Here is a 27375-nt window from a genome sequence, read left to right as displayed (position 1 = left end):
GATATAAAGAGGTGAGGAAAAGGGAAGAATCAAGAATGATTCTTAGATTTCTGGCTTGAATAACTGAATGGGTGGCAGTCTTTTACCATTTACAGAAATGAGGAAGACAAGGAGAGAAAGCAGGGAATCGTATCGTGAATTGTTTTGCAGATATTAAAATTTGAGGCAAATGTCAGATTTCCAAGTGGAGAAGTTAAGTATACACACCTACATATGAGGAGATGAGAGGAATGGTCCAATTATAGATAAATACAAAGTTGATGCCCATTATTCAGAGATTCCCCATTGGCAAGTTCACCTACTAAGATTAATTTCTAATCTCAAAATCAATACTCGAGGTGCTTTCCTGATCACTCAGGGGCATGCACAGAGCTAGGAAAAAAAAATGTGGAATTGTCCTACAGGTACATTTCTAGACCATGCTCTATCTTCTTGTTTTAGAGATCGTAACAGAACATAAAATAAACATACAAAACACAGAGACTAACTCTAGCTAGGGAAGGCTTTATGGTAGAGATAGTTGGGCCTTGAAGGATAAGTAGAACGTGTAGAAAAATACAGAAAGACAGACTTTCTAATGGAACAAAATAGTGTGAATAAAGAGATACTGTAGTCTAGCTAATGAGAATGCATTTGGCATAATGGTTAGGAGATAAATCTAAGATGGGGTTCCATTGTGGCCATGTCATAGACTGGATTTTACTCAACATATGATGGAGAAACTACTGACAAGATATGAACATGAAACTCATGATCAGAACTGGGCTTTAAGAGATTTAACTGGCAGGAGTTGGTAGAAAGGAATGGCAACAAAGAGACTAGAAGCAGGAAAACCAGTCAGGATGCTGTTAGTATAGTCTAAGCAAAAGACAAAAAAGTCCAAAAGTAGGGCAGTAGCAATGAAACTGGAATAGAAGTAATAACTACAAAAGACACCACCCACTATCAGAATGATTTATTGGCTGTAGAATGACGGGACTTCACAGGATTTTAGCCAGAAGAGGCAAAGATAGCCATCGTCCACCGTAAAAATAAAACAGTGGCTCATATGGCTACTTACCAGGCATGAAGAATGGGAACGGTAGGACATCTGACTACTTTACGCATTCAGTAATTATTTACTGAATGCCACTTACGATGCAAGGTTACACAGAACAAACGAGACAAAACACTATTCAGCAAGCTTACAGCTATCGACAACTGCACCATGGCTAATTCTGATGAGAAGTCTTATGCTAATATAAAAATAACTTTTTCACTAAGATGAATTTTCGTCAAAGTTGATCCTGAGTTAAAGGCTTCCAGCTAAAATTCAGAGCAATTGTTCAAGGCCAGTTATCTGAGATTTTACATATACCTAAATCACTGCTCAGATTAAGTCAAGTTAAAAATACTTACTGAGTGCCCATTGAATATTCACATTGTACTAGGTGTCACTGGAAATAATTATCAGTAATTTCCAAAAATGCCAAGAAATAAGCCCAGCAAAAAGTGCCACCTCCGTCACTTTCAATAGGGAAACAACCTGCAATTCATACCCTAAAAGACCTATGCCAGGATACTCTTAGGGGATAAAAACCAAAATGATATAAAAAAAAGTGCTTATGGGTAGATTTTAAAGAACTAAATACCAGCCACTCTACAGATAAAAATAAGCCACTAGAAACAAACTTTAAAAACTTGAGTTGCAAAATTTGGAATGACTTAAGAGAGAACTAAAAATAATGGGATAAAAAGATGAAAATAAAATATTTAAGTAAATATGTAATATCCTTTCACAAAACTAGTAGTTTAGCTGGCTCAGAGTAAGGTAGATCCTAAAATGTGTATCAGAATGATGTGGTAATGAGGAGATGGAGTCTAAGATTAAACATGACTCAACTTAGAAAGCTCTCCTATACTAAGGATATTATGGTCCGACACCAGTGAGTGATTTTTAAACTAATAGCAAGGATTTACCAAGGGAGTTCATTCAAAATGCAGGTTCCCTGGACTCAGTCCCAGAGCTTCTGAATTTTAAAGATCTATTCTGGTGCTCAGGAATCTGTAAATTTTAATAAGCATTCAAAGTAACTCTATCCCAAGTAGTTGGAGGTAACATTTTGAGGAATTCTGCAGTATTTTAACGCAATTAAGATCCCCAATTTATAAAGCTAACCACCAGAGCAAGGTTAAATGCCTTACTTGACTGTGGTTCTCCATTCCTGCCAGGCTGACAGAATTAAGTCTTCCTCTACTTCCTTTTCTGCTACTTGAGCCTCTTTCACGACCTTGCTCCCACCCACTTTCAAAGCCAGATTGTGTGATAAGGTCATACACAGCCTCCTGGGCCCACACTGGGTTTGCACTGTCAACTTTCTGTTTTTTAGTGTTATCTTTTTCCACAACTGGAATAAAAAGCTCCCTGGGGAGCAAATGAGCTTTTACTTTTGTAACCCCTTCACAATGAGACATACAAATACTGTATTCCTTTTTACTGCCTTTAGTTCTCAAGCAGTGTGCTTTTCTCCAAGTAAATACTTAGCACTCGCAGTACAAAGCATCTAAGCAGGACACAAATGGGTGCTTTCGCTTCTCAGTCCCATAGGCAGGACTGTTCTGTGGGTCACGCCTCGCGATGAAACGTGAAGCTAATCCGACGGGTCACAAATATCATTAAAGAAAAACAGAATGGTCTGATATGTGGGGTGGAGGGCAGGTACTGTAGTGTAAAATGTGTTTCTTACTTTAAGTTGCCGTCAAAAGTCTGAAAGCTAGAATTTTGTTAATGTCGGCAAACTTCTCCAACACCTCTGCAGCACAGGAGAGGCAGAGTATTTTCTCACTCAGCACTCAACCATTTGCTTAGTGGTCTCATTCTCCATTCCCCGAAGCTCGATGTTAGATTTATTTATTCATTCACTGCCCCACTTCTTAACTAAAGTGAAAAAGAGAAGGAGCGAGTCCTAAGTCTGATGAGTATTCTTCACAGTGCAAGTTTTCACAGGCGTCTGTTCCTTCTGCAGAGGGTCGTCTGAGTGTTACGAGGCGCTCCGGCTGGGCTCCTGGAGCACCTGTCTCTCCGCTCAAGTCTATCTGAAATTCTAGACCTCCCAAACAGGGCTTGGAAATTTTCACAACCTGCTTCACCCACGCAGCGTCTGGCCTTACTAATGCATGTAGTTTTTCCAAGATCACCTTCTTTGCTTACTTTGGAGCCAAGTTCTCTATGTCGACCATAGCGTTACTTTCCGGTAACCTCAATGAATTTAATCATATCATGTTCCACATCGTTCTAGTTCCTCTCCTAATCAAGGTAGAATAATTCATGTTGATAAAGCTGTACCGTCTTCTAGCTTTTGTAAGCTTCTTCCGTCCTCGTAATCAGCAGGCAGAGCGTCACCACTTAGGTGGGCCTCAGGGTGCACTGACCTGTCCCTTCTTCAGTACCGACTTCAGTCTTGGTCGTGGCATCGACAACACACTCACTGCTTTAGCCTGAACTCAAATCGCACTTTCCCCAGCGCCTTTCCTCGATCCCTTCAATGCAATCAGTCCGCCCGGGTCCAGGCCTCATCAGCACCCTCGCCGTCCGGTCCGTGCACTGTGCGCTGCGGCGTTGAGCGTTACTCCCCGAGGTCTCCAGGGCTGGCTCCACCTCCTACGCGCGAGCCTCTCACCGCCGACACACACCAGCGCGTCCCACGCAGCACGGCCGGGGTCACACTTACTTTACCCGGCTGCGGGGCGGAGAGCTTACTGCGGTGCGTATAAAAATAGGCCAGGGGCGGCTTGTGGCTGTGCACGGCCTCCGAACTCTGCGCGGCGGTAAGGCCCGGAACACACCGCTACGGGGGACACCACGCGAAGACGGCGAGCGCGGCAGGACGGCGCGGCCCGGCGGTGCCCGACCCTGGGGCGGCCCCGTTCTGCTCCGTCATCCCCGCCGCACCCGCCCCCCCTCCGGGCCCGGCCGCGACCGCGACCGCGACCGCGAGGGCGGGCGGGCCCCCGGGCGGGGGCGGGGCGGGGGCGCGAGTCGGCCCGGGCAGCCCCCCCCCCCCACCCCGCGGCCCGTAACCCCGCTGCCGGCCGGCCCCGCGCCGCCCCACCGCGGCTCACCTTGGGCTTGTCGGGCGCTTTCTTGCGGCTCCGCTTCTTCGGCTCGTCGCCCCGCAGGCTCCGCGGCAGGCCCGCGTCGTCGGGGCCCGGGGCGGGGGCCGGGGCCGGGGCCGCCTCCTCCCGCCGGCGGGGCGGGCTCCTCCGCTTCCTGCGGGCGCCGGCGCACGCCGCGGCCCAGCCGTAGCACAGCAGCAGCGGCAGCAGCAGCCCGAGCGCGGCGGTGCCCACCAGGATCACCCAGCCCGGGTACCGCCGCGGCTCCAGCCCCAGGTCGAGGCCCAGCTCGCTGCGCAGGAAGCCCAGGCCGAGCGACAGCACCTCGCGCAGCCGGGCCGAGCCCTCCTCGGCGCGCCGCGCCAGCTCGTCCTGCCAGCCCTGCGCGGCCATGTTCCCCCGCTCGCGGGCGCGCGGACGCCGGGCCGGGGCCTCAGGCCCAGCGCATCGCGGCCGCCCCTCGCGCCGGGGCCGGGGCCGGGGCCGGGGCCGGGGCCGGGGGTCGGCAGCCGCCGCCGGGACAGGGGCTCGCAGCCGCGCCGCGTCCGCCTCGCTCGGCCGCCGGGGGCACGGGGCGGCGGGACGGCGTGTCTCCAGCGGCGGCCGCTAAGCGGCGTCTCGGCGCCAGGGCCGGGCCCCGCAGCCGGCGCTCGCGGAACAATGGCGGCTCGGGCCGCGATCCACGCCGCGCGCGGGGACGGCCGCGGGTCACGTGGGCGCCCTGGGCGGGGCGCGCGGGTCACGTGGGCCCCGGGCGGGTCACGTGGGCGGGGCTCCTGCGGGGGGCGGAGTCCGGGCGCGGGGATCGCGGAGCGGGGCGGGGCCTGGGAGCGGGAGACGTGACGCTCTGCGGGGGGCGGGGGCGGGGCTTCGGCGGGGGGCGGAGCCCGGGGCGAGGGGAGCGCAGGGAGGGGCGGGGCCTGGGAGGGGCTTCGCGCGGGAAGCCGCTGGGGCCTGGAAGCGGGAGACGTGGCGCTCTGCGGGGGCGGGGGCGGGGGCGGGGCTTCGGCGGGGGGCGGAGTCCGGGGCGCGGGGATCGCAGGGAGGGGCGGGGCCTGGGAGGGGCTTCGCGCCGGAAGTCTTGCGGGCCGCTGGGGCCTGGGCGCGGAGAGACGTGGCGCTCGGCGGGAGGCGGGGGCGGGGCCTCGGGCGGGGGCGGGGCCCCGGGCGGGGGCGGGGCCTCGGCCTCGGGGGCGGGGCTGCGCCCTCCTCTCTCCCTGGGGAGCGGCGCTGGGCGGGCTCGGCCGCTGCCCTGGGTCCCGGGGTGCGGGGGTCCCGGGGTCCAGCACCGGCGCGTCGCTGGCCGGCCTCTGCCGGGCCCCGGAGGCTGGGAAGCCCGGGGCGGCGCCGTCCTGCGGCTGCGGAGCGGGGGGGACCCGGGGCGGCGGCTGCTCACGGGTCGGGCCGCTGCCTCCCCGCGGGTCGGGTTAAGCTTTCGTGCAGCTCTGCACGAGGAGTTTGCAAAAGCGCCGTTGTTCTGACCGGTGTTGACCATCTCTGGGTGCTTAGGAAGAAGTGAAGTGCCTCTTTTTTGATTTTCTTTTTTTTTTTTAGCAGCATGTGAGTTTATTTATCTATATCGGAGGTCAGTTGGCCCCCACCCTGCACAGCCCCAGCGCTCTCCCAGTGCCCCCTGCGACGGGGTACAGAGGCGGGGTCGGCCGGGGTTGGCCGGGCTTGAGCAACCAACAGCGGGTAAGCAAGGGCCGAGAGTGGCCTGGACACTGATGACGCTCCAACAACTCGGGGGTCGGGGCACCGCCGCCTGGACAGCGGGTGGAAGAGCCTGCTGATGCCTCGAGGCCTTCCCAAGAACAGGAGCCGTCGCCTAACGCATGCTGTGTGTTACATGCATTATGCACTATATTCTTAGAATGAAGTAAGCTGCAGAAAAAAATGCGATTGAGGAAATCCTAAGGGAAATGCACTTGCAGCACTGTACTTACTGATAGCAATCCTTGTGTAAGTGGGCCCAGGCATCCCAGGCATTTCAAACTCACGTTCTTCAAGCGTCAATTGTACAGGCTCTCTCAACAGAAAAAGGGGGTAAGATATAATAAGCACCCAAGGCCAAAAAAGGTATTAAAGAGTATTTTGGCCTACTTTGCAACAGTGCTGTAATGCATGTTGTGATTAATGGGTGGAAGGGAGTTTTGTAAGTGATGAATAATAAAAATGAACCACTACTCTTGCTGAGCTTTATAGAGACTTATAATTAAAGACAGTGTAAATTACAAGGCCAAAAACTTAGCAGATGACATTGGGATCTGCTTTAACTCTAAAAGGTTCCCAATTCCATTTGTATGTATGAAAATAAACAGTTTGTCTCCAGAGACAGGAAAGATGATGACTGTCCTAAGAAGTTCAGCTGCCCATTCTAGGTTTACACCTGTGGATCTGTGAACTAAGCTATTATACAAATGGTAGTAGCAGGGCTTGCCTGTTCCTTTGACAGCGTAGCAAGTATTGGTTAATGTAAAATAATGTCACCTTTCCTTTTTTGCTGTGACTGTCCCTAAAAATACCTTTTTAAAAAAAGGTGAAAATATATTTAAAAATATAGTTAGTAATACAAGTATCATTTTTCATATATGATTTTGTAGTCATTCCTCCAAGTATTTATATTTTATTTTATTATCATTTTTTTTTAGATTTTATTTATTTATTCATGAGAGACACACAGAAAGAGAGAGGCAGAGACACAGGCAGAGAGAGAAGCAGGCTCCACGCAGGGAGCCCGACATGGAACTCCATCCCGGGTCTCCAGGATCAGGCCCTGGGCTGAAGGTGGCACTAAACCACTGAGCCACCCGGGCTGCCCGTATATTTATATTTTAAAAACAGAAATAAGGTCATACACTATTTACTGTTTTGCACTTACTGTAGTCATGAACATTCATGTCACTTGATAAAGCCCATCTATTCAGAATCCTAATTCCTCGGAAAATGAAGATAAATGTGGAATTTTTCTGAAACCTTTTACCTGAAACGTGGGTTGGAATTAAAGACTGCTTTTTCTAAGTGTCAAAGTGACTCATACAATGGAATGTCACTCAGAAATAAAAAGGAACGACTTATAAATACATGCAACAACACAGATGAATCTCAACATAATTATACCAGGCAAAAAAAAAAAAGTATATATAATATGATTCCATTTATATAAAACCAGAAAATGCAAACTGTAGTGACAGCAAATCAAGGGTTACTCAGGGGAAGGGATGAGAGCGAGAAGTGGGAGGGAAGGATGACAAAGGGGGTACCAGGAAACCTCAGGGAGTCAGTGATGGTTTGACGGTTATATATATATGTATGTGAAAACTTATAAAATTGTATACTTTAAATATTATAGTTTATGTTGCTGTACCTCAATAAAGCAGTTCAAAGAACTTTATAAAAAGTGACCTGCATAGCTCAGATCCTTATAACAGTGGGATGTTCTATTCTTATTGAGAAGACTTCTAACTAAATTTTGCCAATCTATGATTTTATTTTACTTTAAAGATTTTATTTATTTATTTGGGATAGCAAGAGAGCACCAGTGGGGACCCTGAGCGGGGAGCACGAGGGGGAGCAGAGGGAGAAGCAGGCTCCCTGCTGAGCAGGGAGCATTATGTGCTACTCAATCTAAGGACCCTGGGATCATGACCCGAGCTGAAGGCAGACACTTAACCGACTGAGCCACCCAGGCACCCTCAATCTATAATTCTGAAAAACAAGTTTTCTCAATACTATATCCTTGATACTTCTTTGTTAACTAGGCTCCACACTGAGCATGGAGCCCAATACAGGCCTTGAACTCAAGACCCTGAGATGAAGACCTGTGCTGAGATTAAGAGCCACCCAGGCACCCCTATTCTTGATGTTTATAAACAAAAGCACAATAAGTATTCACTTATTCTATCATCTGGCTCTACTGTAATTTAACATACTTTATTGTTGGATAGTTAGATTACAGGGTCTAGTGTATGTTTTTGTTTTATGCTATTGATGGCAACTCTGGTATGAACATACTTATAACTAAATCTTTGTGACTATCCATAATTACTTCTTAAGCATAGCATCCTGGCAGTGTAATTGCCTGAGTCATAGCCCACAATATGTAATCTAACCCTTTTAATTAGGAAGTTTCAAGGGACCTGAAGAGGTTCTACTTAAAGTCTCTCATTTCATAGAAAAAGAAAAAGGAGGCTTTAAAAGGTTGTCATACCCTAGAGTTGGAGTGGCCAAGCTCAGATTTGAGCCCAGTCTTCCCATTGCCTTTGACCCTTTGGCTTCTCCTCTTTTTCAGTATACTGTGTGATGGGTTCTTGGGATTAGAATGTGTATTTGTCTGCTCAGGCTGCTATAATAAAAGTCCATAAACTAGGGACGTAAAACAAAAGATTTATCTTCTTACGGTTCTGGAGGCTGGAAATCCAGGATCAAGGTTCCGTCGTGGTCAGTTTCTGGTAAGGACTCTCTTCCTGGCTTGTGGATGGTCACTTTCCTGCTGTGTCCCAAGAGGTGAATAAAAGGCCGGTGAGCTCTCTTGTGTCTCATAAAGATACTAATCCTATCAGATCAGAGCCCTACCCTATAACTTCACTTAGCCTTAATTATTTCTTTAAAGGCCTTATCTCCAATTACAGTCACATTGCGGGTTAGGGCTTCAACATATGAATTTGAAGCAGGGACACAAACATTCAGTCTATAACAGGGCATGAAGCTTCCATTCAAGTAACTTATCTTTGAGGGCTGATGAAAGGATGATGTAGACTTGGGTCTTCAAAATGTAGATGGTTGCCATTATAAACTCCTGGCCCACAGGATTGTATACCTAGGAGGGTGATTTTATGGTAAACCAGGAAACTACAGTTGAGTGTGCCAAGACTTTGGAACTATAGTTAGGAAAGGGTTATCCTCAGGATAAATTGGTCATAATTAGTAAATAGTGAAATTATCTGCAGAAGTGTCCTAAACTGAGGGGCCGCCTGGATGGCTCAGTCAGTTGGGCATCTGCCTTTGACTCCGGTTGTGATCCCAGGGTCCTGGAATCGAGCCCCATATCAGGCCCCCTGCTCAGCAAGGAGTCTGCTTATTCCTCTCCCGTCACTCCCCCTGCTTGTGCTCTTTCTCTCTGTCAAATGAATAAATAAAATCTTAAGGGAAAAAGTTGTCCTAAGCTGAAAGATGATTTATAAATGCATTGCTCAAAGGGCCAGGATATATCAAAGTCTCTTTAAAAGATCAGAAGATATGCTAAGAACCTGTGTGAAAGTAAAAACTGATTGAGGCATGGATGTAGTGGCCAGGGAAGCAGAGAAGACTGAACAAGATAACAAATGCCAAAGGTTCACCCAGTGAGATGCCATGCCACAATAAACGTAGCAAAGGAATTTACATTCTGATAACATGTATGATGTAAAGTTCAAAAAACAGGTTTATAGATAAAAATGTAAAACCATGCATGGGAATAATGAACAACAAATTCAGGATAGTGGTTATTTCTAGGGAGAGTGAGAGAAAAATGAGACTGGGTTGAGGTATACAGGGTGTGGGGGGCACACCAAATGTATCTATAATGTTTTATCTCAAACTAGGTTATGGGTACAAGAGTCTCCTTATATTATCCCTACTTTTTATTTGCCAGAAATACCTTATAATTAAATATAAGTGACAAAAATTAAATGACTAAAGCAATAATTTGCACAGAAGCTTGACAAAATAATGGGGGCTCCCTTGACTACTCAACTCTTGGGTCACTATCATCTTACAGTGAGGGAACAGGGTATCAGACCATCTTAGCTCCACGAGTAACTGCTAAGGTCACCTAACTTCCTTTGCACTGATTTCATGCCTGCACAGCACACCCGTGTGGCCTCTTATATAGACTCTGCTACATAACAGAGAATGGATTGAAGAGCTGATGTAAATACTCTCTGATCCTCTTAAGTTACACTTATTGGTATAAATCATGCATTCTTAAAGGACCAATGTTGCTCCCATGGGGGTGAAAATGACTGGTTCTCAGGGCAAAAAAATACTTTTAAGAATGTATAACACAGAGATAAAATATACTAGATGCATAGATATGCAATGTATCTATAGCATTAAAATTTCATAGGTGGTAATTAGGGAAAAATATCTAAAAAGGCATTTGGAGAAATGATAATTAAGAAGTTGAAAAATCCTGGTGTATAGGAAGAAATTGGCATTTGGTTTCATCAATCAGGCTCACATGTTTTTGGGTCGTTTCTTTAATCGTATCTTCACTGTACTTTCATGAAATCACAACTCTGATTTAAATGTGTATTGTCTTCAGAAATCTCAGAACCTAGTGAGTATGATGGTCCCTTTATTAAATAGTCTTAATACAAGAGAATATTGGGGCACCTGGGTGGCTCCATTGGTTAAGTCTATGCCTTCAGCTCAGATCGTGATTCCGGGGTCCTAGACCCCCTGCTCACAGGGGAGTCTGCTTCCCCCTCTCCCTCTGCCATACTCCCCACTTGTGCTCTCTGGCTCTATTTCTCTCAAATTGCTTTGAAATAAACTTAAACATAAATAAAATCTTTAAAAAAATACAAGAGAGTATTGCTGTAGTAAGTCGATTTGAGCATTGGGATTATACTGGATGTTGTGATGCCTTCCCAGATGCCCCTTCAATAATGAGGGACTTATTCCTCAACTCTGGGAGCATTAACAGAAGACATCTGTTAGGTGTCCGACTTTTGGGAAGATTACTAAGGAAAACCTGCTGGGGGACGCCTGGGTGGCTCAGTGGTTGAGCATCTACCTTTGGCCCAGGTTGTGGTCCTGAGGTCCTGGGGCCGAGTCCCATATTAGGCTCCCCGCGGGGAGCCTGCTTCTCCCTCTGCCTGTGCCTCTCCCTCATGAATAGAAAACTAAAATCTGAAAGAAAGAAGAAAGAAAGAAAGAAAGAAAGAAAGAAAGAAAGAAAGAAAGAAAGAAAGAAAGAAAGAAAAAAGAAAGAAAGAAAGAAGAAAGAAAGAAAGAAAAGAAAGAAAGAAAAAAAAGAAAGAAAGAAAGAAAGAAAGAAAGAAAGAAAGAAAGAAAGAAAGAAAGAAAGAAAGAGAGAAAACAAAAGATCCTCAGCCAAGGTCATGTCTCCTTCCAGGGATGGCCCATATCCAGTCACTCAGCAGCCTGGGGGATATCAAGTCCTGGCCTTCTTGCTCTGACTTGGAACAATTTTAAAGACTATCCCAGCCCCAGAGCACTCCATGGCTCGACTGAGAATTGTTAGCACTGCATCACAGCTCAGTTTTTCCTCTGCCCAGTCCTACTTCCTTCTCTCCCTTCCACAGGCATTGTTCCCAAGAGCACCTCCTTATATGCTGATCTATCTCAAAGTCTGCTTCCCAGAGATCCTAACCTGTAACAGGGGTGATGAGGTACACAAAGTGTTTGGTATCACCAAGGAGAGGGAGATTATTTCTGCACAGAAGTGGTGGAAGGTGGAACGTCCACGGCAGTTATGTTTAGGGCAAGTCTTGGAGGACGAGTAGGATGTTGCTAAGAAGAGAAGGGAGGGGGTGGAGATGAATTTCTAAGCATGGACACCAGCAAAAGTAAAGGCTTGGGACATAAGAGAATATGGGATATCTGGATTGTGGTGAGGCTGCTGTGATTAGTGATCAAGTCCTTCAGATTTTGGTGAGGGGCTGAGGAAGATGGAATGGTCAGGAGTGACTCCTAGGTTCCCCACTTCCAGCAGGACACATGGTGATGTCATTCACTGAACTAGAGAATATTGGGAAAGAGCTAAGTTTGGCAAGCCAAAATCAGTAGCATGGTTTTATATGCATTGATTTTGAGGAGTGCAAAATATCCAGATGAAGATATCAAATAATCAGGTGAATATATAGGTGTAAATTCCAAAGGACAGATGAGAATTTGGAGGTGACTCTTGGTTTCTTTGCTCTAATCACACTTTTCGTTGCTTAGTCACTTGATGCTTTCTGCTCTTATAAGCCCCTTTTATCTGCTCTTCATTGGGCTTTCCCTGGTTAATTCCTGCTCATTCTTCGTATCTCGAAACATCCTCCTACAGGCTGTGCCCAACCACCAGATTGGGTCACTTCCTCATGTTACATATTTTCATAGCACCACAAATTCTCATAGCATTTGTCAAAATTGTAATTTCACATTTATTCATAGAATTATTTTCTCTCTTCCTCTGACTATGATTTTCGTGAGAACAGGAAACTTTGCTCATTATTGAACTTCCACCTTATAACTAGTATAATGCCTAGCACATGGTAAATGTCAGGACTTATTTATTTATTTAGAAAGATTTATTTATTTATTTGAGGGGGAGGAGAGAGAGAGAGAGAGAGTGAGCACAAATGAAGAGAGGGGCAGAGGGAGAGAACCTTCAGGCCAGCTCCCTGTTGAGAGCAGAGCCTACACAGAGTTTGATCTCAGGACCCATGGGATCATGACTTGAGCTGAAATCAGGAGTCAGATGTTTAACCAACTAAATCATGGAGTTTTGTTTGTTTGTTTCTGTGGGTTTTGTTTATTTATTTATTTATTTATTTATTTATTTATTTATTTATTTAAGAGGGAGAGAATGTGTGTGTGCACGCGCGCAGGCAGGAGGTGGGGTGGGGAGAGGGGAAGAGACAAAGAGAGACAGACTCTTAAGCAGGTTCCATGCACAGCATGGAGCCTGGTGAGGACTGGATCTCATGGCCCTGAGGTCAAATCAAGAGTCAGATGCTTAACCAACTGAGCCATCCAGGTGCCCCAATACTCAGGTTAATGTGAATGAAAACACAATAGACATTTATTCATGATGCAAATGTCTCCCTAATTGAAGGCGTAAGTATTTGGTGGATGAAAGACTCTAAGATGCCCCCCAGTTATCCTGACTCCTGGTATGCATATCCTTGTGTAAGTGTAATCCCCTGCCCTTGAGCTTGGGAGAAACCCATGACCTACTTTTAACAAATGGAATATGGTAAAGGATGATCATATTACACAAGCTATAGCTGCCATCTTGCTAGAAGATACTCTTTTCTCTTTGCTTGCTAGTTTGGTAAAGTGAATTTCCCTGAGAAAGCTCTTCCTATGGGGCAAGAAACTGAGGGTGGCCTCCTACCAGCAGTCAGCAGGAAAACAAGACCTTCAGTTTTAAGAACCAGAAAGAACTAAGTCTGCCAAGAACCACATGAATTTGGAAACAGAGGGATGCCTGGGTGGCTCAGTGGTTGAGCACCTGTCTTCGGCTCAGAGTGTGACCCGGGGGTCCTGGGATCGAGTCCCACATCGGGATTCCTGCAGGGAGCCTGCTTCTCCCTCTGCCTATGTCTCTGCCTCTCTCTGTGTCTCTCATGAATAAATAAAATCTTAAACAAAACAACAACAACAACAGACCCTCAGAAAGATCAAGAGATCAGACAATTCAGTCACATAAAGGAGATTTGGGAGAGATTAAAGGTAAGCTTCAAGAAACCTCTCAACCCGTAGGTCCTCTAGGAAGTTCATGGGCATTTTTTCTTCAGCAACATCAACAGGGGCCCAAAGTAGAGAAGGTCTTACCCCGAAGAGATTTTGGATTGACTTTTGTCCAGTGGAATCAACTCCACAGAAATTCACAGCTGACCCACACAGTTTTTGAGAAAATTACATCACCCAAAACACTGCCATTTTGGACCGAATGGGACAGAGAGAAGATGGACAAGATGAAGAGAAGGTGTTGGGCTTCTGAAACTCTACTGGCAGGAGGCAGGCTGACAAAAATTATGTGCACGGCAAACTTGTACTATCTTTCATGAAAAGGAACAGAGAAATTCAGAATATGGAACCAAGAGTCTAGAGGGTGGAGCCGAGAACCACAGAGAATTATACCTAGACCTTGAAGCCTAATCAGAGAACATCTAGCATTCGCAGAGATGTATTTCTGAATTGCTCTGCACCACTGCGGCCCTCATACCTACATTTCCCCCACATTGATTGGGAATGCCAAGAGCTGTTTTCCTTTGCCTGTCACACCATTGTATGATAGGTGTTGAGGAGGAAGAAAAATCATCTCTTTCAGAGTTTCCCCAAATTAAAAAGAGTCATGCTCCAGGAGGTATAATTAACAAAACTACACCTAAGTAGCTTCATCTGTAGCTGTACCTAATTTAGATAAAAAGATTCTGGACTTTGAGCAGATGCTGTAATGGGATGATGCTCATGAGGACCTTAGGAGAGGGTGATGTGTTTTGCACGTGGAAGTGATGTGAATCATTGGGGAACAGAGGGTGGACCACGGTAGACATTTTCCAAGATGGTCCCTAATGATCTCAGCCTTCTGGTATTTATGGCTTTGTATAATCCCATCTTCTTAAATAACTTGGTTCTAAGAACAAATAGACGATCTCAACATTGAGGTAATGTTCTTTCTTTCTTTCTTTCTTTCTTTCTTTCTTTCTTTCTTTCTTTCTTTCTTTCTTTCTTTTTCTTTCTCTTTCTTTCTCTCTTTTTTGAGACAGAGAGGAGGGGGAGAGGGGCAGAATGAGAGGGAGAGAGGAATCTCAAGCAGTCACCGCACCCAGCACGTAGCCTCACTCAGGGCTTGATCTCACAACCCTGAGATCATCACCTGAGCCAAAAATCAAGTCAGAAGCTTAAGCCACTGAGCCACCCAGGTGCCCCAAGGGAATGTCATTTCTATGATCATATTACAAAAGATTCTGAATTCCATCTGTCTAGTTGACTTACTCCCTTGATGGTTTTGATGAAGTGAGTTGCCATGTTGGAGAGGCACATGTGGCAAGGAACTGAGGGCAGCCTCTGGCCGATAGTCAGCTGCAAACTGCAGCCCTCAATCCAACAACCCCAAAGGATTTGAATCTTGCCAACAACCATGTAAGTGAGCTTAAAAGCAAACCTTTCCTTACTTAAACCTTCAGACGAGACCCCAGCCCTGGCTCATGCCTTGATTGCAGCGAAAATTGTGAGGGAACTTAGGGGGCCCAGTGAAACTGTGCCTGAACCCCCAATTCACAGACCCCAAGAGAAAATGTATGTGTTTTAAGTTGCTGTGTTTATGGTAATTTGTTAGACAGAAATAGAACTAATAGACTTATTACATTGCCGGAGTTGGAGAGATGGACAAAACTTAGTGTTTGCAAGGCCGTGGGGGAACACACATTCTCACAAAGTGTTGGTGAGAGTGCAAACTTTTTTTTTTTTTTTGAGAGTGCATACTTCTTGAAGGCAATTTGGCAATATGGATTTAAGAAAAATCAAAAGCTTGAAGGGTGGATATGTTTGATCCAGCAAAGTTTATTGCTAGGAAATTGTCCAAAGGAAATAATTGGACAGGTACACAAAAGTGAAATCACATAGTCATTACCTTGTAGTTTATTCTCTCAAAAAATTAGAAGCAACCCAAAGAAGGATTATTTGAATACATTGTGACATATACGAGGATAGGAATGCTATGCAGCCATTAAAGAAAATAACATATCTATGCATATCAATTATCCACTGACATGGAAAGCCACATGCTAAGTGAAAAAAACCAGGTTACAAACTAATATGCTTAATATTAGCTCATCAATATTTTAGAATGTGTATTTGTGTATACATGAATAGAAAGACATCTGGAAAGATAGTCCCCAAAATCTTTACAAGAGTTTACAACAGTCACATTTAGGAACTAGAGTTTTTAGGTGGTTCCTACATTTTTCTATATAATCTTCAGAATTGTTTGAATATTTTATATGGACATATATTACCCTTTTAATCAGAATAAAATAAGTTCTTTTTTTCTTTGTTGAAGCTTAACCTACAGAATGATTGTGCACCACATCAGATATATAATCTCAAAAAACATAGAAACAGAATAGCATAGCTGTGTCAATATGCTCAGAGAAGCCATTGAGTTTTGGTGACATTTAAAACCTGAACAGTGACTAAGAATGGAAACAAACTCTGAATCACACAAAATCATTCATTGTCTCTCTACCCAATAGGGCTGAAGCAGTGGGAACTCTTTTATATGGCACATGTTTGGGCTTCACACATGAGCAGGATCACAGGAGGAATCTGTCCAGAGAGGCCAACCTCTGAAATATTCTTTTCTTCTTTCTTCCTAAAAGAAGTTTTCATTTACCTTTTAAAAATTGGAAAGAAGTTTATCATTAACCCCTAGAAAATTTTTCCCAAGAGGATGATCTTTTCTGGGTAATATATATTAGTTAGTATAATTTACATTTAAAAAGCCTTCTTGGGAAATGCTTCATAAAAGCTAGAATATTTATTTAGAATATTTATTTAATAAATATTTAGAATATTTATTATGTTTCATTGAGGCCCACTTTGCTGAATAATGCCAGTACTAAATTTGAAGATATGCCAGCCCATGTCATTTATTAATATAACCAGTGGCTACTAAAGTTCCAGTTAAATTTTAAGATTTATTTCTGAACCTGCGAAACGTTTCTTACTTAAAGGAAAACTTCTTTAGAAGGTGATGAGTAGCCTCTGCCGGAAGAGAGGAAAAAGATATAATACCTCAAACCTCATTTGAGACCTCATGTCCATAAAAATGAGTAGCTATTCTGGTGGCTGAGCAGAAAGGAAAGACACAGGTGTGCTTGCTGGGAAAGGCCAAAGTGTTTATGTAAATTAGGAACCTCAAATACTCAAAAGCTCACAAAGGAACCGATACTGTAATCTAAAAAAACAAAACAAAACTTTGTCAGTTAGTAAGTTTACTACTCCAATGTGGCCTTACTAACATCTAATAAGTCCTAAAGTTGATGACTTATTTGAAGTCAGTGTGCGTGTGTGTGGGATTGTGTGAGCACGCTATGCTTTGTTAAAGATTAGAATATGGGGATCCCTGGGGGGCTCAGCGGTGGAGCGGCTGCCTTCAGCTCAGATGGTGATCCCTGGGGTCCCGAGATCGAGTCCCACATCGGGCTCCCCGCAGGGAGCCTGCTTCTCCTCTGCTGTGTCTCTGCCTCTCTCTGTGTCTCTCATGAATAAATAAATAAAATCTTAAAAAAAAAAAAAAGTTTAGAATATAGTGCAAGTGAATTGCAAATGTGAAGTATGGTTGCTATTTGGAGAAATTCCTTTTGTCCATGTTGTGACCCTTAATCCTCATCACCCTGTTGTGTCACGTTGTGACTATATGACAACGTCAACCACTTCAGTACAAAAAAGAATATTTTTTGATAAATAACATATCTTTTTCAGATAAATATTTTATGGCATTATTTTCCTGGAAAATAAAAACAAAAAGTTGTAAAATGGAATACGTAATCACTTTAAAATACTATTTCATAGTTGTATCTAGTTTGTCCAAAATAACGATCAGCTTCTTGCTCTTCTGTTGGCATCGAATGAATCTACGTTTGTGAAAGGGATGGACATCTGCCAACTTACCAAGCAGGCAACCACCTTCGGGTTCCTGCCCTTAAGAGGTTCTCCAGTTGCCTTTGTGCGCTCTGTCTGCCTCGAGAGTGGGAAAACCCCCACTAGTGCTTTAGTTACAGCTTCCTCTTCTGAAGACACTTCAGTCACTGGCCGGAAGCGCTAAGGGAGAGATTAACGAACTTTGCCCACAACTGCGCCTTAAGAAATGATGAAATTCTTTATTAAAACAGTCGAGTAGAGTGATGATGAGGACCTACATGAACAAAGGCTTAAAATAGAGAAATGGGGTATCTTTGGAGGCTTTTCCTTAACTGGAGAGGAGACCTGGCGTTTAAGAACAATGCCTGTGCGGTGGGGAAAAGAGTGACAGGATGTCTTTAGTCAGCTTGGGCCGCCATAAATAATTACCACAGATGAGTGGCTTAAACAACAGAAATTAATTTCCTTATAGTTCTGGCGACTGGAAGTCTATGACCAAGGTGGCGGCAGGATTGGTTTGTCTTGGGGCCTCCCTCCTTGGCTTGTAGATGGCTGCCTTCTCCTGATGTCTTCACATGACCTTTCTGTCTGTGTGTGCGTGGAGGGAGAGACAGCTCTGGCGCCTCTTCCTCTTTTTATTCTCTATTCTATTTACTTATTTATACTTTCATTTATTCATTTAATGTAAGCACTATGTCCAATGTGGGTCTTGAACTCACGACCCTGAGATCAAGAGTTGCATGCTTTACCACTGAGCCAGCTAGGTACCCCTCTTCTTTATAAGGCCATCAGTTCTACAGGATCGTGGCCACCCTTATGACCTCATTTAACCTCAGTTACCTCCTTAAAGGCCCTATCTCCAAATATAGGGCTTCAACATAGGAATTTGGAGTGGGGCAGGGGTGTGTGTGAGTGTGTGTGGTGAATTCAGTTCAAAACACAAAAGATCTGGGATTGTTCTGTAGAGTCTTGGAGGACAAGATACCATAAGTTGATTTACTCTCTCCCCTTGCTGGAACATAAGCCCGATGGGGTTGGAACGAATGTCCGACTTGTGTCCTGTGATACCCCAGCACGTACTGCAGTGCCTATTAGTATAAATACTTGTTCCATTAATGAATTAATGAACATAGTGACTGGAGAAAAAAGTGGAAGGGACGCTGTTTCAATGGTCTGATGCATGAAGTACCAAATGCCTATCTTAGTGGTGGTAGAAATAAAGGGAAAGGGAGATAATGAGTGTGACAATAAGAAGATGGGATAAAGGGGAGGCAAGAATCATAGAGGACTGACATCCAGTGATTAAGTGACATGGTGATCACTATCCCATTGGTGAAAATAGAGAAATTGAGAGACTTTATTACTATGAATCCTCATTTTGAAATGAGATGCCTCTTAGGATTTGCTCACAGTTTGTGAAACTGAAAGCTATTGTAGCTTCTCCCAGGTGTCCCTTAAGGTTTCCCTGGAGGCCATGTGATTCCTTTCTCTTCCAGCAACATTCATGGCTTTTATTTTCTGACTTAGCACTCTCACCCCATTTTTGGTAGCCCAAAGTGAATTGGAAAGACTGGAGACACACATTTCTTCTCCTTTTTTAATAATCCTACTTCTCCCTTTACTGCTTTCATTTGTGGGAGCTACAATAGAAAATAGAAATTATAGTCATAGTGGGCATCACAGTGAATAAAATTTCTAGTCCTGAGTGCCTTTTGCTTTAAGATGATTCCTCTTTTCCTGACTGCTTTCTTATCTTCATAATTCTAATAGAAATGACTCATAATGTCCTTTCACACCTAGTTCTCTTTCTAGCTGAGTTATTGGGAGTGGAAATTTGCATCGAAAAGCAATCTACCTTCTGAAATTGCTGGTAGTTACAGTAGCTCAGTTTAGGTCTGAGACTTTTTGAACATATTCATTACCTCTTCTGAACCAACTACTCTTAGCCAACTTCACAACTGAAACTCAACAGGTTGTTAAATATAGAATTAGAGTAATTTGTTTACATCTACTAAGAGGATTTAGCAACAGGATATTATCTCAGATAATGGAAACACAGTCTTTTAGCTTTTACCCTAATTCCACCAAAAGTAAAATGTTTCAGTGCATCCCCCCCATAACCTATGTTCATTTTCTTCATGAATAAACAGTATTGTGCATAACTTTTAGCATAGGATTTGTTCACTGGATGTGGACTTTTATAATCAGCCAATAAAATGATCCTTTTGAATTATTAGATGATATCAATGTCCGTCAATTTTAGCAAAGTTATCACCTTTCTTTGTACAGAAATTTGTATAATTCTTTGAATGTGTTGTTGCTCCTTAACTTAAATACTCTCAACAACTAGTGAACATGAAATAGCAATGAGTCACCAAAAGCAAAAATTCTAAATGTAATCTAATTGAAATTGAAATTGTAGGGTGTTTCAATTAAAGATACACATTGATCTGTTTTAACAAAGACTTACAGAGGTTTAAACAATATAGAATTTTATTTTCGTTTAATAGTCTGATTTATTTCTCACCTAATATTGATGTGTTGGCTCCTTCCATCCTGCGGTACCACAAGTATCCATCAAGTATTACCCCCATCTGCTTGTTCTAGACGGCTTGCCGCCATGTCCAGGCACCAGGATGGCAGAAGAGGAGACAGAATGAAAAGACATATTTTCCATTTAAGAACAACTCAGAAGTTGTCGCTTCTGCTCACATTGCATTGGTCAGAAATTAGTCATATGGCCACACTTAGCTACAAGAGAGGGTGTGAATACCGAGGCAAAACTTGGGATTCCATCGCCTGAGGGAATATGGGAAGACAGATATGACATGCCAAAGGTTGTGACTCTTCAGTCTCAGATGAACGCTCATTGGATTAAGCTGGTTGGACGTGGATTCAATGGTGAGGGGAGAAAAAAGAAACAGAGGCAGAAGTAAGCATCCTGAGCAAAATGTTGAAAATACGTTGTCAAATACCAAGTCCCAAAGATGTACTATAAATATTTTATAAAATTTATGGGTCTCGGTAATGGAAGCTCTGCTTATAACTCGCAAGTTTATTGTTTGACTTTCAAAGATTGGCTTTTGGCTTTATTTAGAGTAACACCCTTTGAGAACAATTAGGAACATATCTGAGTGATAATTTCTGCCTTATCCTTTGTTTGCGAATTTATGGTTGAATTAGTGTTACTGTAAAAACTAGATGCTTTGAGTATCCAAGTTTTCAGTAAAGAGTGTAATGTGGTGGGTGTCAAGGCTTTCTAGATGAAGCTTCTCTATTTTTTTTTTTTTGAAGCTTCTCTATTGAACCTTAGAAAGTGCTTTTGAGTTTGTTTACAAGGAAGACTTGGTCATCGGGCATCATCAGCGTCCAGCTTAGCCACAGCTTCTCTAAAGGGAAGCAGTGTTTTCTAGTATCCGGGCAGGTGCTCTGGTGTGGGACGGTTCGCCTGCCTGGGAAAGGGAGAAGAACACAGCATGAGGACAAGTGAAGTGTCAGGAAGCGTGGAGGGCCCATGCACCAGCCTGGGTTCTGGTGGCCTGAAGAGAAAGACTATGGGAAAGGTCAGGAAGAGATTGTGCCAACTTAGTAGGGAGAAGAATCACATGATGCTCTTCTGCTCTGGTCCATTTGAGAGCCTCAGAACCTCTCAGCCGGTGGTAAGGAATCAGTGGCCACTGGGATGGCCATCTTGTTCGACTCCAGCGCCACTATGGCTGAGGGGTTTAATATACCAGACCAGGTTTAAATAGCTATCTGCTTGGGATCCTTTGAGGGGTCTTCCACGTGTCCCCCAGCCATTTCATATTTCATTTGGTAGTCTGCTACAGTCCTTAGGGATGCTAACAAATGTGAGATACCAAAACTTCCTTCTGGCTCTAGGGACATGAATTCTCTACTACTGAAAGCAATCCTTCAGGTTGAGCAAAAGAAGTGAAGACACTGTCTCTAGAAGCCACAGTCTGTTATATTTTCTGGGAGGACAAAGGAGTGGGATGTTGTAGCTCTAGTTTTCTTTAGTTCATAGTCATGTATAACTGACCTGTTTATCCAGTTAACCGCTTGCCACACTGGAAGTAAGAGAAGTTTAAACAAGTCTGTCTGCAACTATCCAGTCTGACCGGCCAGGAGCTGTTTGGCGGGGGGTGAGCTAAGGAGGGCAGGGCCTGGGAATTGCCTTGTACAGAGGTGATACCTTGTGGCTGTGGGCCAGAAAAGTAGGAATGACACACAAGTGTCATCCAGCAAGACATCCTCCAAGGCTGTTCCTGCTCGGACTTCTTCTAGGCTTAGAATGTCTGGATTGGGAGCAGCATACATTATTATGGTTGTCCAATTCACTGTGGTTTATAAAGCGGGATATTTTTTCCTCTAAGGATTCATAATTTTTTAGCTAGTCATACCGCTGCATTTTAATACTGTGATCTTTAAATAGATATATTATGGTGAATCACAAATTTGGATTAAAGCTTTTTACTATAGTCTTCAATGAGCTTAATGTATCTCTATGTGATCTGTATCTTATGAATAGTATAGATCTCTTTTTTTCTTTAAAGATTTTATTTATTTATTCATGACAGACACACAGAGAGGGAGAGAGAGAGGCAGAGACACAGGCAGAGGGAGAAGCAGGCCCCATGCAGGGAGCCCGATGTAGGACTCAATCCTGGTTCTCCAGGATCACACCCTGGGCTGAAAGCGGCGCTAAACTGCTGAGCCCCCGGGGCTGCCCAATAGTACAGATCTTTAATGATATTATGTCTCTTTATCTAAGTTAAACAAGTTTTAAAAAACTACATTTCTTTAAGTATAAATATTCTTATAAGCCTTTGTGGGACTGAAGATAGTTCCTTTAATAATGGAAGAGAGACTGTCAACAGGGAAAGAGCCCTGCACCTGCACCCAGAGGTCCTAGGTTGTTGTCACAGGTCCTGCTGAAATGACCTGTTGTATTTTTAATCAACTGGATACCTAGCTATTAACTTACAATGAGAGATACACCTTCCCCATGATCAGAACAATCATCTCGGGGTCTATGACCAATGACTGAGGGTCTAATCCCAGTATTAAGGGCATTGGGAAATTGGTATAGTATTTCTGATGTAATTGGTCTTGATCTTTTTTTAAAAAAATTTTTTTTTATGATAGTCACAGAGAGAGAGAGAGAGAGGCAGAGACATAGGCAGAGGGAGAAGCAGGCTCCATGCACCGGGAGCCGGACGTGGGATTCGATCCCCGGTCTCCAGGACCGCGCCCTGGGCCAAAGGCAGGCGCTAAACTGCTGCGCCACCCAGGGATCCCTGGTCTTGATCTTAATTTATCTTTTGTAATGTTAGAGGTTTGGATAAGACAACTTTTTAAGTTCCTTTTAATTTTGAAAATTCCTATTGCATGGTCTGCATCGGGGCAAAGGGAAGCCTTTGGAAAGTAGATGAGTTCAGTGGCAGGCACAGTGATGAACACTTACTGTGCATTATTTCGTTTACTCCTCGCAATCCATGAGGTAGGTATTGTTATCATCCCCTTTTTACAAGATGAAGAAACTGAGACCTATAGGCGTTAGGGAACTTGCTCAATGTCCTACAACTGGTGAGTGGTGGAGTTGAGATTCTGAACACGGCACGTGAAGCTCCAGGGTTTGGGGGCTGAAGACTGCTTCTTAACTGTCACGCAGTAGTGGTTTTGAGGAATGAACCCAAGAGCAATAAACAGTCCAATCAACAATGTTTCCTTTTTTTTTTTTTTTTTTAAGATTTTATTTACTTATTCATGAGAGACACACAGAGAGAGGCAGAGACACAGGCAGAGGGAGAAGCAGGCTCCATGCAGGGAGCTCGATGCGGGACTCGATCCCGGGACCCAGGATCACGCCCTGGGCCCAAGGCAGACGCTCAACCCCTGAGCTCCCCAGGTGCCCCCAACAATGTTTACTTTTAACAAATTGTGTAGTGGCAATATTTCTCCAGATATTTTCTGTATGCCTATTATTATAAGTTTATAAGGTTTGAAAACAGAAGGGCACAGTGACCTCTGAATACAAATGGCCAAACAAAGCCAGATTAAATGATCTTAAAAAAAGGCAACAATGCATGAATGAACAAAGGACAACTTTAGGGCCTAAACTTCTAAGGTGATGGCTAAGGATGGTGCGAGGGGTTGTGCTGTAGCCCCTTTCTTCGCACTCGCTCAGCAGGAGCGGCACTGAGCACTCTGAGGACGGGGACTGGTGTCACCAGTCGGGTAGCAGCAAGCAGAGGGGGCACGTGGTCAGCCCTGGAAAAGTACAGGAGATCCTCGGGTGTCGCCGGCTCTGCTCCCTGCGGGGCCTGGCCCGAGGCAGGCAGGGCTTCCAAGGCCCTGGCCTTCCGGGTCCCTGGGCGGGGGAGGCGGTGACCGGAGGGATGTCCCCACGGCTGGCGGGCGGGCACAGGTGCAAGGTGTTCACGGGACTTCAAGGGAGAAGTCAGAGGTCCCCTCAGTAGGACGGCCGGCCCTCCCTCACGCGCCTCCCAAGTGCCCTCGGTGGGCAAGTGGATCTTACCCACTAAAGTCAGTGGCTCCAAAGCGACTCCAACACGTTGGAGCTCCAAATGGGGTAGACAGACTGGCCCTAAACAGGATGGAAGCATTATATGAGATCAGATTGGAAGTCCGGGAGGAGCTGTCTGATGAAACATCAAAAGAAATGGCATGGCAGTATGCAAACCCCTTGGAACCAGGAGAAGAAAGGGGAGAAGGAAAAGAAAAATGAGAAGAAAATGACAGAAAGAACACGGTACAAAAAAGCAGATGTTTTAAGGGGGGAGAATGGGTTTTAAAATAATAAAAACATAGCTTCTCCAAACAAACAGGACTCCCCAAGGAAGCTTTAAGGTACAGAATTGCTTTATGATACTATTATTCTATAAAACCCAGGCCTTAAAATGAGATAATAATACAACTGAATAAAACGAACGAGGCCATGGCAGAGCTAAGAAAACTCGTTGAAACTCCAAAGGGCGCCATCATAGATCTAGTAAATTATTTAGGAAGAGCAGGGAACAAGAGGGCAGTGGTTGAAAATAAAATTAGTGGAATGGAGGAAATGCTTGAACTAATCAGCTAATGCAGAGAAAAGGGACAAAGAAATTAAAGTATGTAGAAGGCAGTCAGGACGGAGGACAGAGTCCAGCCAACATAGACAACAAATGGAATAGGCAAAGTAGTTAGATATGTTAAAAGAAACTTCCCTGAAATTAAGAAACTAAGTCTTTAGCTAAAAGTGCACTCAGTACCCTAAAAAAATTGATACAGCACAATAAACATGCAGATATACTTTGGTTGAAGTATTGAAATTAAAGAAGAAGAAAAATCCTTAGCTGTACAGGAAGAAAAAGCAAGTTACCCGTAAGGAGCAAAATTAGGGTTGCCTTAGATTTCTCAGCAATATTCAAAGCCAGAACATGATAGCACAATGTTTACAAACTTCTGGGGATGAGAAAGTGTCATTTTGACCCAGTCAGAAATTATTTAGTCATAAAGTCAGCAGGCAGGGTTTTTCAAACCTGAAAAAAAAAAAAACACACAGGAAAAGTCATATTTAGAATCTGGTGTATAAGAGATACAAAACCTGAGAGTCTTTCTGAAAAACAAGAACAAACCCCAAAAAACAAAAACACATTTGACAGTGAAATTCTGCCAAAGAAACAAATGAAGATCAAGATCAAGAATTTAGGAGTGGTGAGAGAAAAATGAGCACTGAATCCGTTTTTAAAAAGAACAAAGATTAAATAACTCTGAGAATCCCAATTACGGAACACAACGTGATGCTTTACAACCTGGCAAAGTGAAAATATGAGCAATGAAAAACGGAACCGGGCAAAGCGTAGGTGGGAGGAATAACAAAATTGTGTCCCTTCATCTTGGGAGCGGAGAGTCAGTTCATGCTACCTAAAATTAAGCTACGTAGTTAGGGAAAAAAAAACAAAAAACAAAAAACAAACAAACCAGCAGCAGGATTTCCAAGGCTTTGATGATCTTTATAATCTCTGCTTAACCGAAGAGCGGGCGGGGAGGGCAGCGTGGGTGCCAGATTGGCCTGCAGCTGTGTTTGGGTTTTGTAGGGCCAGTTCAGGGTTTTATGATCTTTTACAATGTGAATGCTTCGAGGTGGGGGTGAACTTGGCAGTCACCCCCTCCCGCGCGTGGCCCGGCCTTCGGAGGGCTCCTTGGGGTTTAAGGTCTGCTGTGTGAAGGGTCCCATGTCCCAAGCTCCACAATCCCTAGCATCAGATGAAGTAATAATCCATCACTGGGGACATCCCTCTCCCTGTTTTTCTCCGGCCTAACGAATGGCATTTTCCTGTGCAGCCTGGGCGGGGGGAGGCCCCGCTGCCCACCGTTGGCTTAACTCGGCTGCCACCTGCCACGGGGCCCGGAGTCCAGTGCAGCCCAAGTGGTGACAGAGGGACTTTCCTGAAAGATCCCTCCCTCCGCATGGGAACACTACCCGGCGGCTCCTCGGGCGGTTGGTGTCTTATTCTATTTAAAGCCTCAAGGGCTTAGCTGCTGTCACCTGCTATTTTTCTGGGTCAGTTTTAACCTTCAGCCCCTTAACTAGAGTGCAGGTGGGGACCCAAATGGAGCCCAAAGAATGCCCTGTGGGCGGTTCCGACACAGGCCTTGAGGCTGAGCTGGTCATGCTAAGAAAGACTGCGTGGGCCACCCGGGGCCTACCCTGCTGCCTTCAGGAGGGGCACCCGGGGCACCGGCAGGAGCCCAGCGGCGGGGCACTGCGGCGAGAACTGCAGGACTCTTAAATTAGCACTTCCGCATACCCCACTGCATTCATCCTTCAACGATTTATGGTGACAAAGGACCTACCTTGGGCCAAACCAGCCTTTTGTTTCAATTAAATCCCGCAATAATCGAGAGAGAGATGCCTCTCGCACTCAGGGTTTGAATTTGTAAGTATTTCCCCAGTTAGAAGACGTGCCATAGAGAGAGCGAAGGCTGGACCGTGTGGTGGTGGCCGTGAGAGTAGGGGGTGGCCGGCGGGAGGGCGCGCTCCCACCCTCCCCGTCCCACGTCATTGCCAGTATCCTACAGTCAGGACCGCAGGAAAGCAAGAGCAGTGTTTGATCCTGCTTGGATATGGGAACAGGAAAGGGGTTAGTTAGGCTCTAGAGCTCGAATGGCAGGTAACACGAACGATGGACAAGTGAAGGCCTTTACACGCTTTACACAAGGCGTGGTCACTCGCACACTTACTGCTTTGGTAGATACTATCATTACAGTCAGAGCATCGCCTCTAGTGAGACGACGTCCCTCCGTGTTAGCGGTGCTCACAGTGACAACGCTCTTGGGGTAACCTCTGAAAGCACCACGACGTAGTGCAAATGGACTCCTTGCACAGAATATTTTTGTTATGGAGAAAAGTTCCTGAGTTTGTGTAAAGCTGATCACATTAACCTATTGGTTGACTTCAAACATTTTTTTTCAAGGATTTTATTTATTCATTTGAGAGAGAGAGAGTGAGAGAAAGAGAACGAACGAGGGGAGGAGGAGGGAGAAGCAGACTCCCCACCAAGCAGGGAGCCTGACGTGGGGCTTGATCCCAGGACCCTGGGATCATGACCTGAGCCGAAGGCAGATGCCCAACCGACTGAGCCACCCAGGTGCCCCCCCGTTGATTGACTTCAAAGTCCACACTGAGAACGGTAATTGGTCGCTACTAAGATATTTCAGGTATATACAGCCAACGATATATATATTTTTAACCCTTTGGATGGAGATTGTTATTCTCATTCTGCATGCCTTTCGTGATGTCCTTTGAGTTTGGTTGCATTTTGTTGAGTGTGATTGTCCTGGGCGGTGGTTGTATTAGAAAAACAAAAAACAAAAAACAAAAAACAACCAGTTCCTTTTCCTCTGTGT

At 44.8% G+C, this 27375-nt stretch overlaps 1 protein-coding gene and 3 long non-coding RNA genes across 19 annotated transcripts in view; 1 reads left to right on the top strand and 3 right to left on the bottom strand.

The window, feature by feature from the left end:
- Positions 1-4541, bottom strand: part of MTDH (metadherin) — a 56758-nt gene extending 52217 nt beyond the window's left edge. For 2 of the 6 annotated variants that reach the window (XM_025433697.3, XM_025433696.3), the window contains exon 1: positions 4102-4537. In XM_025433697.3, the coding sequence (XP_025289482.1) occupies positions 4102-4488 (387 nt within the window). In that variant the 5' untranslated portion in view covers positions 4489-4537. Of the gene's footprint in view, positions 1-4101 lie in introns of all 6 variants that reach the window. The other 4 variants (XM_049103892.1, XM_025433698.3, XM_025433693.3 and 1 more) reach the window with 4 other exon arrangements.
- The window catches only part of LOC125753992 (uncharacterized), a 32354-nt gene continuing 8417 nt past the window's right edge, over positions 3439-27375 (top strand). For 6 of the 8 annotated variants that reach the window (XR_007407116.1, XR_007407122.1, XR_007407119.1 and 3 more), the window contains exon 1: positions 3439-3743. This is a non-coding gene — a long non-coding RNA (uncharacterized LOC125753992). Of the gene's footprint in view, positions 3744-17610; positions 20393-27375 lie in introns of those variants that run through there. The other 2 variants (XR_007407121.1, XR_007407120.1) reach the window with 1 other exon arrangement.
- On the bottom strand, positions 15359-20245 carry LOC118352825 (uncharacterized). Of its 2 annotated transcripts, XR_004810608.2 has the most exons (3): positions 19988-20228; positions 17491-17640; positions 15359-16210 (listed from the first exon to the last, which is right to left on the bottom strand). It is a non-coding gene; the product is annotated as an uncharacterized LOC118352825 (long non-coding RNA). The 2 variants fall into 2 exon arrangements; XR_004810609.2 differs by lacking the exon at positions 17491-17640 and having other exon boundaries at positions 19988-20245.
- Positions 23108-25970, bottom strand: LOC118352824 (uncharacterized). Of its 3 annotated transcripts, none has more exons than XR_004810607.2 (4): positions 25447-25970; positions 24845-25004; positions 24002-24070; positions 23108-23909 (listed from the first exon to the last, which is right to left on the bottom strand). It is a non-coding gene; the product is annotated as an uncharacterized LOC118352824 (long non-coding RNA). The 3 variants fall into 3 exon arrangements; XR_007407123.1 differs by having other exon boundaries at positions 23108-23733; XR_004810606.2 differs by having other exon boundaries at positions 23108-24070.

Source organism: Canis lupus, chromosome 29 (assembly GCF_003254725.2).
Source record: "Canis lupus dingo isolate Sandy chromosome 29, ASM325472v2, whole genome shotgun sequence".
Lineage (NCBI taxonomy): Eukaryota > Metazoa > Chordata > Mammalia > Carnivora > Canidae > Canis > Canis lupus.
The sequence above is the reverse complement of the archived record's forward strand: the minus strand, read 5'-3'. Positions and strand labels throughout refer to the sequence as shown.